We start from the raw sequence: 12,749 nt of genomic DNA on the forward strand, positions 1-12,749 counted from the left end.
GACCGGTGATTTAATTTACAGGAGTACGAAAATATTAGAATATTCGTTTATACGAATATAATTAGTAGATGCGGAAATTTTTAAGATTATATTCACTAGTACGAAAAATGTAGCTGGCTAGCTTAATTATTTATTTAACGAAAAGAGCTACATTATTACTCTCTGATTTAATAAAATTTATAAAATATTGATATATCGTAGTTGAGAACGGATTTTTAGAAATCACGTAGCGTTAAATTGTGCGGGCCAGTTATTTAGAATTTTGGTTGTACGAAAAATAGATGCAGCCTCAAGTATTTATTTAGTTACCGGCTCAGGAGCCAATATTATTTTTGGACGAGATAATTATTTTATTTCTATATTTTTTTTATTAATTTAGAGAGTGATCCAGAAATATTATAATAATTAATAATATATTTATACCAATATTTTATTTGATAATTTAAATATTTATTTTTATTATAGTCTCGGAATTTATCCGAAAATAAACGAAATGATACGAGAATAAATCGAGCCGAGCGGGAATTTTTCGGTCAATTGCGCATCGGAATTTGAACCCCAAGAATTTAACTTGGAGCCCAAATTTTAAGAGTAGTGGCCAAGGCATTTAAGTAGCCTCCAAGTAATACACATAATTAGTGTTAAAATAATAAAATGATTAAGGATTAATTGTAATTATAAATGCCTATAAATAGCTAGAGAAACTAGTGATTTCCTTTTGATACTTTCACTGAGGAGAGAACAGAGGAGCTAGATTCAAGGCATAATTGAGAAAGTGACTGTTGGTAATAGCTTGGTTTAGTAAGGTATCCAAATCTGTACTTCATCTTTTCCTTAAATATGGAATTGATTGAGTTTTGTTTAAATAATTGTTTTATAGAATATTACACTCCTGTGGACCCTTCATCTATTGCTTTTGCCTTAATAATTTATAAACAAAAACCAGCAATATAACAAAGATAAAAGCCATAGTTTTATTTGTATGAGGTTACGGACTTCACCCAAATTTCTAATAATTAGGGTTAGGGTTCTTGGCTAAAAATTGGGTTTGTTAATTGATTGGTGATTAACTGAATATTGGGGGTTGAGGTTTAATTGATTAAATAGGGTTGAGCATATGTGGTGCGGGAGAAGTTGAGCAAGGTGACCGGTGAGAGGCCGGAGCTCACGTCCACGTTGCCGACGGAGCTCCACAGCGGCGACCGCAGTTTTGCGAAGGGGGGGATGTATTTGTGGGCTCGTTGGGGAGTCGACTGTGGTGAAAGGGGGGAAGAACGGTGGAGCGACAGGGGAGGGTGGGTCGAGCAGTCGAGAGAATGGTCGGAGAGAGGGGATGGTGCGGGGGAGAGAGAGAGGGAGGGCGGGGGAGAGAGGGAGAGAGAGAGAGAGATGGTGGAAGAAGGGTGGAGTTGTGGGAGATGAAGTTGAGGACAATAAGGACTTTTCACACAGCTGAGTTCATTTAAAATAAAATAAATATAGAATTCATAATTTTAAGATTAATTTAGTAATGGTGTAGAATAAAATTATTAAGATAGATGCGGAAGGGTAGAGTTTTAAAATTAACTAATAAATAGACATGATAATATTGAGGCCAAATGAAAATAAATTTGAAGTAGGAAGTGATTTGGGATGTTATGAAATAATTAGGCTATAGTGCTAGATAAATTTGTAATTGTGAGATTATAATCGGAAACTTTAATAAATGAATGAGTGAGCAAATAGTCAATTGAGGTGGAATTAGAAGGTTATACTGAAATGGTTAGTATATATATAAAATTGGAAATAGGTAATTGAAATCGGCAAGAAGGAATTTAATGCTAATTAAAGATTTTACAACCAAGTTAATTAATGATAGTTAATTCATATTCTGGGTAATATATTTAAAATAATTTGGTATCCAAGACGAGTTGGTGACTTGAGGTGTATTATTTGTCAAATTAGTGACAATAGGACAAGTGGCAATTATTAATAGTCAAGTAAATAATTACTATTTAAATAATTGAAGATTAATTATTATTCAACTTTAATGAAGCATAAATTCACAATAATATGGAGACGAAAAGTTGTAGTATAACGTTAGCCAAGAGATTTACGAGGGAAATTAGTTAAAAAGATTCATAATAATAAATTATTATTTCCTATTAGATAAATTTCTAAACCACGATTTTGTGTGTTGTATAGAATACTTATTTAATATTTGGAAAAGCGGAGCTACTAATTATAAAGCTAAGGACGTCAGGCAAGTTCGCTATTCCCTTTTCTCCAATATGGCACCTTCTTGCGTATTTAATATTTTAAATGTGTTTGTTATTGACTTGACCGAGTTGATATCAAATATTAGTGGCAAACCTGAGAGTTTTATTCATTTCGGGTTCTTCCTTTGTTCGGAAGTAACCGCTCAAAATAATATTCAATACCTCTCCGACATTGTGAAATCTTGAAACTTTTTGACTAATAAATAAAGGATGCATTGTTCGCATTCCTTGGACGAAGTGATGTGTACTCGGAGGATTCTGATTAAGCTGGTCAACACGAATTTATTAAATTCGTGGAAGAGATGATAATTTCTTGACTATCTGCTGTGTGTGGATAGTCTAGGGTTACAAATGTTAACCCTTATGCTAGCAAAATGAGAGTGTGAGGTGTATCTTGTGCAGTGACGATCAGACTGCCAAGATTACACAGGAGGACGGGAAGCACGAAATGGTTATGGTCGGACCATGTAGTGTTACCGAGAGGTGGAAGACCAGCATTTTCTTTATTCGAAATTGTTCTGTTGGTTGGCATTATCTGCTTCATTGCTTTGACTTGAGATGCCTTCGATGCTTTACTTGCATATCCTGCTATTTGTTGTTATGTGGTATGTGAACTTGCTGAGCAATGTGATTGCTCATTCTTGCCTCTATTTTATATTATTTTAAGCAGTAAAAAGCGAATATGGCACGACTAAGGAGAACCGCCCGGAAACGGGTACTGGCAAGGGAAAGGAGAAGGCGCATCACCCAAACTGAGGCCGCTAGATTACTGCGCTTGGTAGTATTATCAATAGTTATTATAGTCTGTAATCAGACTTCCCAATATGTAATCAAGTTAGACTTGGAAACAATGTTATAAGACGATCGACCTTGGCCCTGCGTTTTATGATACTAATTAAAAGTTCGAACAGAATATTAACCTTAATCGCTACGGCGCAAGCGATTCAAATCCACGTCTTCTACTGTATTCCCTGATTCTCCTTGGACGAAGTGTGGCCTTCGATCTCCCAAGGTGTGCCTCTCCTTAAAGCTCCGAAAACCAAAACCCTAGCTGTCTCCTTGAGAAAAACGTCTGCCTCTCTCTGACTCTAGGATGAATTCGTTTTGGTGTGTCTCTCAGCTTTAGGAGAACGAGAATATATATAAGCTACAGTAGGGATCATGGACCATTAGGTCAGGCCTTCCAATGACATTCTGGGCCAGGCCCAATGTCATTGAATATTAATTCAATCCACTAAAGAATTAATATTTGCACTACCTTTCCTAATTCCGTAAATTAATTATTTAATTCGGCTCCCATATTAATTGCTTATAAATTCCCCATGTTTAAGATATCGCATGTCCATTAATTAAATTAATTTCTGACAATTAATTTAATCAATATCTTTTATCCTTGATCATCCACTCAACCTTATAATTATGCAAGAACAAATCTGCCTGCAGGACTAAAGCATAATTATCTTTATGAGCGTTCAAGGGGACATCATCACCCGAATATATTTTTCGGACATGGTTTCCTTCTACAGTCAATATCACACTCTGTATATAATGTCATTGCCCAATACATAAATTCGTAATTTAAAATAAATTACTTAACTTATGAGTCAAGGCATGTGCATTAAATACAAGTGTCAATCACTATATCCGGATTAAGAACTTAAGCATTAATAACATCATAGAATCTTAGTTCTTTATTGTCAGAATTAAAGAAACAATTATTCTACTATTTTGATCCCGTTCAATATACACAAAGTATATAAGTATTATTCAATAGTAAAGATAAACTATTTCCAAATAATACTTCAGTCGTTCCAATGGTTTGTCTAACACCATTTAGACTGTGAACTTTTATTATATTATATAAGGAACTCGACAATCTAATCTTCTGCTATCCCATTTGATACTAGATTGTCTACAATATATAATATACAGACAATGTGAAAACATGCATTCAAAATTCTCAAATAATTGTTATATACTTCAAACGAATATTTCAGTATAACCCTAACAGACGGGAAGCACGAAATGGTTATGGTCGGACCATGTAGTGTTACCGAGAGGTGGAAGACCAGCATTTTCTTTATTCGAAATTGTTCTGTTGATTGGCATTATCAGCTTCATTGCTTTGACTTGAGATGCCTTCGATGCTTTACTTGCATATCCTGCTATTTGTTGTTATGTGGTATGTGAACTTGCTGAGCAATGTGATTGCTCATTCTTGCCTCTATTTTATATTATTTTAAGCAGTAAAAAGCGAATATGGCACGACTAAGGAGAACCGCCCGGAAACGGGTACTGGCAAGGGAAAGGAGAAGGCGCATCACCCAAACTGAGGCCGCTAGATTACGGCGCTTAGTAGTATTATCAATAGTTATTATAGTCTGTAATCAGACTTCCCAATATGTAATCAAGTTAGACTTGGAAACAATGTTATAAGACGATCGACCTTGGCCCTGCGTTTTATGATACTAATTAAAAGTTCGAACAGAATATTAACCTTAATCGCTACGGCGCAAGCGATTCAAATCCACGTCTTCTACTGTATTCCCTGATTCTCCTTGGACGAAGTGTGGCCTTCGATCTCCCAAGGTGTGCCTCTCCTTAAAGCTCCGAAAACCAAAACCCTAGCTGTCTCCTTGAGAAAAACGTCTGCCTCTCTCTGACTCTAGGATGAATTCGTTTTGGTGTGTCTCTCAGCTTTAGGAGAACGAGAATATATATAAGCTACAGTAGGGATCATGGACCATTAGGTCAGGCCTTCCAATGACATTCTGGGCCAGGCCCAATGTCATTGAATATTAATTCAATCCACTAAAGAATTAATATTTGCACTACCTTTCCTAATTCCGTAAATTAATTATTTAATTCGGCTCCCATATTAATTGCTTATAAATTCCCCATGTTTAAGATATCGCATGTCCATTAATTAAATTAATTTCTGACAATTAATTTAATCAATATCTTTTATCCTTGATCATCCACTCAACCTTATAATTATGCAAGAACAAATCTGCCTGCAGGACTAAAGCATAATTATCTTTATGAGCGTTCAAGGGGACATCATCACCCGAATATATTTTTCGGACATGGTTTCCTTCTACAGTCAATATCACACTCTGTATATAATGTCATTGCCCAATACATAAATTCGTAATTTAAAATAAATTACTTAACTTATGAGTCAAGGCATGTGCATTAAATACAAGTGTCAATCACTATATCCGGATTAAGAACTTAAGCATTAATAACATCATAGAATCTTAGTTCTTTATTGTCAGAATTAAAGAAACAATTATTCTACTATTTTGATCCCGTTCAATATACACAAAGTATATAAGTATTATTCAATAGTCAAGATAAACTATTTCCAAATAATACTTCAGTCGTTCCAATGGTTTGTCTAACACCATTTAGACTGTGAACTTTTATTATATTATATAAGGAACTCGACAATCTAATCTTCTGCTATCCCATTTGATACTAGATTGTCTACAATATATAATATACAGACAATGTGAAAACATGCATTCAAAATTCTCAAATAATTGTTATATACTTCAAACGAATATTTCAGTATAACCCTAACAGACGGGAAGCACGAAATGGTTATGGTCGGACCATGTAGTGTTACCGAGAGGTGGAAGACCAGCATTTTCTTTATTCGAAATTGTTCTGTTGATTGGCATTATCAGCTTCATTGCTTTGACTTGAGATGCCTTCGATGCTTTACTTGCATATCCTGCTATTTGTTGTTATGTGCTATGTGAACTTGCTGAGCAATGTGATCGCTCATTCTTGCCACTATTTTATATTATTTTAAGCAGTAAAAAGCGAATATGGCACGACTAAGGAGAACCGCCCGGAAACGGGTACTAGCAAGGGAAAGGAGAAGGCGCATCACCTAAACTAAGGCCGCTAGATTACGGCGCTTGGTAGTATTATCAATAGTTATTATAGTCTGTAATCAGACTTCCCAATATGTAATCAAGTTAGACTTGGAAACAATGTTATAAGACAATCGACCCTAGACTTGTGGGGCGAGAGTTTTGTTGTAAAATGTTATTAAGTAATGCAAGTGTTGTTTTGATCCAGATGCTTGGTGGCGAGCCAGATCTGCTGGATGCGGATCTGGGTGCGTCACAGGTTTGGTATCAGAGCTATAGTTATATCCTTAGGATTTGAGAAACCCTAGGAATACTAGCGAGTACGACACAAAGTTTAAGATTGGTACCCTTGTTGAACCTATCCCGTATGTTAGAGTACATACGCAAGGGGTTAAGTAAACCCTACGACTATATATATATTTTTTTATATAGTTACGAGCAATCGTATAATTGGTAGTAATAATGTTTATTTGTTGTTTACGAGGGAGATTCCGATACAGACCACTCTTCTCAGATAGAGATTAGCTGTGATTCTACTTCTACTTTTGAGATTATGTCTATGGATACTGACTCTACTTATGATAGCGATCCCTCTATGGATCTGATGGTTATAGATAGTGGTTCCAGTGACTCATCGTCAGACTTGATGGTTATAGACATTGACTCTGATGATTCCTCGATCCAGATTATAGAGCCACCTCCTCCAGAGATTATCGATCTGGTTTCTGATGATACTGACTTCCTAGAGTTACTAGGTCTTGATACACCATTACCTGAGTTGACCCCGACCCATTCTGATACTATCCCTGCACCTACTATTCCTGAGCCAGTTCCTGAGAGGGAGGAGCCTACTATTCCTGAGATACTTAGTCAGTTCGAGCCTACTCCCTATCCTACACTTATGACATCCCCAGACTTATGGATCGTTACTAGTTTGAGACCCTTGTATCAGCTGCTACTGTGGATACACCTATACCTCCACCTATATCCACTACTCCTCTGCCGGCTCCTATCATTTCTGTATCACCCGTTACTGTTCCTGTCCATGCACCTATGACTGCACCTACTCAGTTTGATGGACCACCCCCTATTCCTGTTCCTGCATTTCCTGCTTTCGACTTTCTACCACCATTTGAGCACCAGTCATTGGTCCAGAGGTACCTACAGGTGAGAGAGTCCGTTCATCAGATGAGAGCTGGTTTCCAGGGATCACAGGATCCTCTGTTTGCTCCTACGAGGCCAGGCTTCTTGGCCCATGATACTGGTTCAGAGATCATGTACCAGATTGCAATATCAGTGTTTCAGGGACTTCGAGCGGATATACAGGCAGTTCCATCTACTAGTTCTGGCCTTGTTAGCGGCCCCATGATCTCGATGATGGTGGATAGGGCATTTGCTGAGTTCTTGCGTCGAGTGTCAGAGATATTCTACTAGTGGACTAGTAGTATATGTATAGTCTTTACTTTTGGGGGATAACACATGTAGATGTGTGTATCCCAGATATAGTTTTTGATGTACTTAGTAGACTTGTAGACACTGGATAGCATCGACTAGAGTATCATGCACTACCTTTTATTTTGATGCAGATGCTGTAGTATCGATATATATACATATCTGGCAGTAGTGTTGTAGTTTGGACCCTTTTGTATAGTTATAGCCAGACTAGATATGATGTTGTAGGAAGGACATGATCAGATGTATTTTTGTTTCTATCATGACTTGCACTTTTAAAGCTTCGGATATTATGACCACCTCTATGATATGATGTTTTCACTTATGAGTTGTGTTGTTACTTCATTTCTGTTTATTTGTACCCTCGACTTGTCATTTACTTTCAACATGCTCATTATTGTCAGATATTTTGCATATCAATTCTCAACCGGAAGATTTTTTTTCTAAAAACAGGAATAAAAAAAAGAAACTTTTTTTTCAAAATGATTAATTATTGTTTAATTGTTTTAAAAAGGTTTTCAACGACCCTCAACTTTTGCAGATTTCTTTAAAAAGTTTTCAAAAAAAAAATATAAAAAAATATATGCAACTTTGACACAAAATCTCTTTTTAAATGAGACATTCAAACTTATTTTCAACTCATCTATTGAGTTTTAAAAAATATTGCATCCTGTTTTACTTTCAAGTAACCATGATTTTATATACCGTCTGATGAAAACTATTAACCTATTTTTGTCTCTTCTTAATAGAATCAAGATGAGTTCAAATCCAAATGACAACCCAGTTGATGAGTCAACCCCTGAAGTTCCACCGGGATTCCAACCCCAACCAAACCCTGTTCAAATGTTTGTTGATTTTCTTCAACAAAATCTTCAAGCTAACTCAGAGAAGAGTTCTTCAAGTCAGCTTACTAAACCCACTATTTCTTTTAAATCTTTCAAATCTTTGCAACCCCCAGAATTCAAAGGGACAGTAGATCCCGTTGAAGCAAAAATATGGCTACGAGAGATAGAGAAGACTTTTGAGATAGTCGGTGTAGAAGAAGAGAAGAAAACTATCTTTGCTGCTTTTATGCTTAAAGGTGAAGCTACTTATTGGTGGGAAGCTAAGCGAGTATTAGAGGGATCTAGTATTATTTCTTGGGCTAGGTTTACTGAGTTATTCCTAGAAAAATATTTTCCTAAGCATTTAGAGAATCAAATGGAGCTCAAGTTTCTGGAGCTCAAACAAGGAAATATGTCTGTAGCAGAGTACGAGGCTAAATTTACCAAGCTTTCTAGGTTCGTTCCGCATCAAGTAGATACGGACGAGAAGAAGGCTAGACGTTTTCAGCAGGGCTTAAAGCCCTGGATCCAAAATAGAGTCGATGTTCTCAAAATCACTAGTTACGCAACACTTGTACATAAGGCTTGTATTGTTGAGTCAGGAACTGAGCTTTATAACAAAGAAAAAGGCGATAGGAAGCGAAAGACCCCACAGAATAGTCAGAATTCTGGCAAGAAACCTTGGAACCCGAGTGTGAAGAAACCTTTTATAAAAAGAGAAGTGCCACAGAATCGAGAGGGAAGTCAAAGACTTAGGACTGCACAAGCTGCAAATGTGTTACAAGGAAGACCTCCATTACCAGATTGTAAGACTTGTGTAAAGAAGCATCCACCCCCATGTTATCAAGAGTCTACTATTTGTTATAATTGTGGAAAGAAAGGTCATTACGCCTCTACCTATAAAGAGAAGTCAATTACATGTTTCAATTGTGGAAAGAAAGGACATGTGGCGAAAGAGTGTAGACAAACCCAGCAGGAGAGTGCTGCACCAAAACTACCTGCACCACCAGAGAACTAGAATAACAAGCCAACTGCGCGAACCCTCAACATGACCCTGAAGGATGCTATGGTGGATAATGATGTCATATCAGGTACGCTCCTAGTAAACTCTGAAAATGCCTGTGTGTTGATTGATTCTGGAGCAAGTAGATCTTTTATTTCTATTCGACTTATGCATAATTTAGGAATGGAATCTATACCTTTAGGAGAAGTGATGAATATAGAAATAGCTAATCAAGAAGTAATCACAGTAGATCAGGTATGTCCAAACTGTGAAATATTAGTTCATAAACAAAACTTTGCGATAGATCTTATCCCTATTAAACTGGGGGAGTTTGATGTAATTCTAGGAATGGATTGGTTAACAAAATATGATGCGCAAATAAACTGTAGAAGAAAACGTGTGAGTTTGAAACGTGCTAGTGGAAAGAGAGTTATGGTGAGAGGTCAAAGGCAAGCTAGAAATTTTTTGACAATTATCCAAGCCAAAAGATTTCTTAGACAAGGATGTCAAGCATATTTAGCTCATGTACTAGACGTAAGTAAGGCAAGCCCTAAGATTGATGAAATTCATGTAGTAAAGGAATACAAAGATGTGTTTCCTGAGGAATTACCTGGAATACCGCCTGATAGAGAAATAGAATTCACCATTGATCTTGTCCCTGGTACGGCACCAATATCTAAAGCCCCTTATAGAATGGCACCCGCAGAAATGAAAGAGTTAGCAACTCAGTTGCAAGAATTGGTAGATAAGGGAGTGATTCGACCGAGTGTGTCCCCGTGGGGAGCCCCTGTTTTGTTTGTTAAAAAGAAAGATGGAAGCATGCGATTATGTATTGATTATCGAGAGTTAAATAAGATGACGATTAAGAATAAGTATCCTTTACCTAGGATTGATGATATGTTTGACCAGTTAAAGGGAGCATCCTATTTTTCAAAGATAGATTTGAGGTCTGGACACCATCAATTGAAAATCAAACCCGAAGATGTACCTAAGACGGCCTTTAGGACTAGATATGGGCACTATGAGTTTCTAGTAATGCCTTTCTGTTAGGCCGAATAAACTCACTATATAAGATAATATAGTGAACACAATCAAAAACAGAACACCAGTATAAGAGAATAATTCAACTAAACTCTTATTCACAAATCACAGTAGCTTACAAATAATCTCTTAGTGATTTATATTTTATCATTAAGAGCTGCTAGGTTACACGAATGATATTCAATTGATAACTCATCTAGAGTAAACCCTAAGCTGTGTTTATATACACAGTTACATGATATCTACTGATTGATTTATAATTATCTGCTTCCTAAAATAATCTAATCAGTAGCTATCCTTCTCCTGTTCTGATTTGCATAATCTCCTTGATATTCTCCTTCCTTGTTTATCCAGATCTTCTCCTAGAAATCAGCCGCCTGCAAACTCTGATCTTCGTTAAACTCTGATCCAGCTGGCAGTCGTTAAACTCTGATTTCCAGCTAAGCTCTGATATTTGTTTCTGCACACTAAACAAGTTAGATACCTGTGACATCATCAAATATGTAACAATCTCCCCCAACTTGTGCATTAGACAGAATGAACAAGTTCTAAATATATATTTACTGATGATGTCAAAAACAATCAAGCACAAATGCATGAAGTAACTAATCTGCATAAATTAATCATTACTTACAGAACAAGCAGAACTAATTAGCCAATCAGTCTATATCCATAGCTCTCCTTGACAAACTGAGTGATCAGATCTTCTTCAATTTGTCTCAGAGTCTGTATCATCTGAGCTTTGACAGTCTTTAGTTCTTCATTTTCTTCTCCTGTCTGGTATATAGCTGCTCTCAAGGCTCTTGCCTTGCATCTTTTCATGGCTTCCCCAAGTTGAATGGCTCCTGGTCTGTCAGCTTCATTATTATAACCCAGAATCCTGGTTCCAGCTATAGTCTCCATGACAGAGCTATTTTTCTCCATGTTAATTTCTGAACCATCTTCTAGGGTTATCTTAGGAACATACTCAGCATCAGAACTTATCCCATAAAATCTTCTCTTTTCTTGGATAGTTCTCTTCAACAGATCAGACCATCTCCTGGTTGCTTCATTCTTTATCTCAAGCATATGGTGAATATGCTCAAGTTCCCTCAGAGATTTTATCAATAGATCAGCTTCAGAATTTCTGTAAACTCTGCCAGATTCCAAAAATATAGCAATTTTCTCTTTATCTTCTGGTCCATCATGAGTGTCCATCAGAATTTGTGTTGATTCTATTCTGTCAAGATCTTTCTGTGTAACAACTTCTCCAGCTTTTTCAGTAAAAGGATATGGATCTCTGAAGATAGTTGCTGCACTGGTCTGTATTTTCTCTTTTCTGTGTCCTAGACCAGTTGTATCATAGGCTTCCTTTCCTCTGGTTCCATGAGTTCTTACTCTGGTTAGCATTGGGCTTTCCTTGTACAGACTTGTACCAAGGCTTCCATAGAGACTCCTTTTCTTCTGATCTTGGATCTTCTCAGAGTTTATTTTCAGCCAGGAGGCTTTAGCATTGTCAATCTTTTCTTCTGTTACTGAAGCTTTAACTTGAGCATTGTCAGAGGTTAAAGTCATGTCAGAGATTGATCTGTTATCACCCTTTCTTCTTCTGGTTAAACCAGCTTCCTTTTCTTCTACTTGATCAGATACATCAGTAATTATATTTGCATTTCTGCTTAACTTTAACATCCTCTGAGAAGGATTCTCTGATGCTATCTTGATCACTGATTTCTTTATCACAGGACGAACTGAAGGAACTCCATCAACAGGTTTCTTCCCTTTGTCTGCTGCATCAGACTCAGATTGAGTTTGAGACCTGGTTCTTGGTCTGTTGATGTCAGTGTAGTTCACCTCACTGATTACTATTCCCTTTTGCTTTGGAATCTTCTGTTTTTGTGAGGGATCAGTAATCTGTATTTGCTCATCAGACTTTGTCTTGCTGATCTTCTTCTTCTCAGCAGCCAGTCTTTCTTCCTCTAGTCTGATGGCTTCTATATCTACTCCTGGATTCTCCTGTTCACATATTTTCCTTGCCACAACTTCATCAATGATTTGCAAGGAAGGAGATTTGTAGAATAGAGTTGTTTCTTTACCTCTGAATCTTAGAGTTTGGCAGAACTTCTGAGACTCAGGATCTCCAGCCTCAATTAGCTTGTCAGCTCCAGAAATTTGAACTTCTTTCTTCTTTTCAACCTCAGAATTTACAAGAGCTATTTCTTTGGATATGACATCTGAATCTCTGACTGCTTTACTTATGCTCTGAACTTGAGACATAACAGTCAGTTCCATAGACTTGTGTTTCTGAGAT

At 36.8% G+C, this 12,749-nt stretch overlaps 1 protein-coding gene across 1 annotated transcript; it reads left to right on the forward strand.

The window, feature by feature from the left end:
• The first annotated feature begins 8,350 nt into the window (after nucleotides 1–8,350).
• Nucleotides 8,351–9,436, forward strand: LOC135152760 (uncharacterized). Its single transcript, XM_064093851.1, has one exon. It carries the CDS (start codon nucleotides 8,351–8,353, stop codon nucleotides 9,434–9,436), a length of 1,086 nt encoding a protein of 361 aa, XP_063949921.1.
• The last annotated feature ends 3,313 nt before the right edge of the window (nucleotides 9,437–12,749 follow it).

The sequence above is a fragment of the Daucus carota genome, chromosome 5 (genome assembly GCF_001625215.2).
Source record: "Daucus carota subsp. sativus chromosome 5, DH1 v3.0, whole genome shotgun sequence".
NCBI classification, from domain to species: Eukaryota; Viridiplantae; Streptophyta; class Magnoliopsida; order Apiales; family Apiaceae; genus Daucus; species Daucus carota.

Excerpts from the sequence above, each read along its gene's own strand:
- LOC135152760 (XM_064093851.1), top strand. The coding sequence starts at position 8,351 with ATGAGTTCAAATCCAAATGACAACCCAGTTGATGAGTCAACCCCTGAA.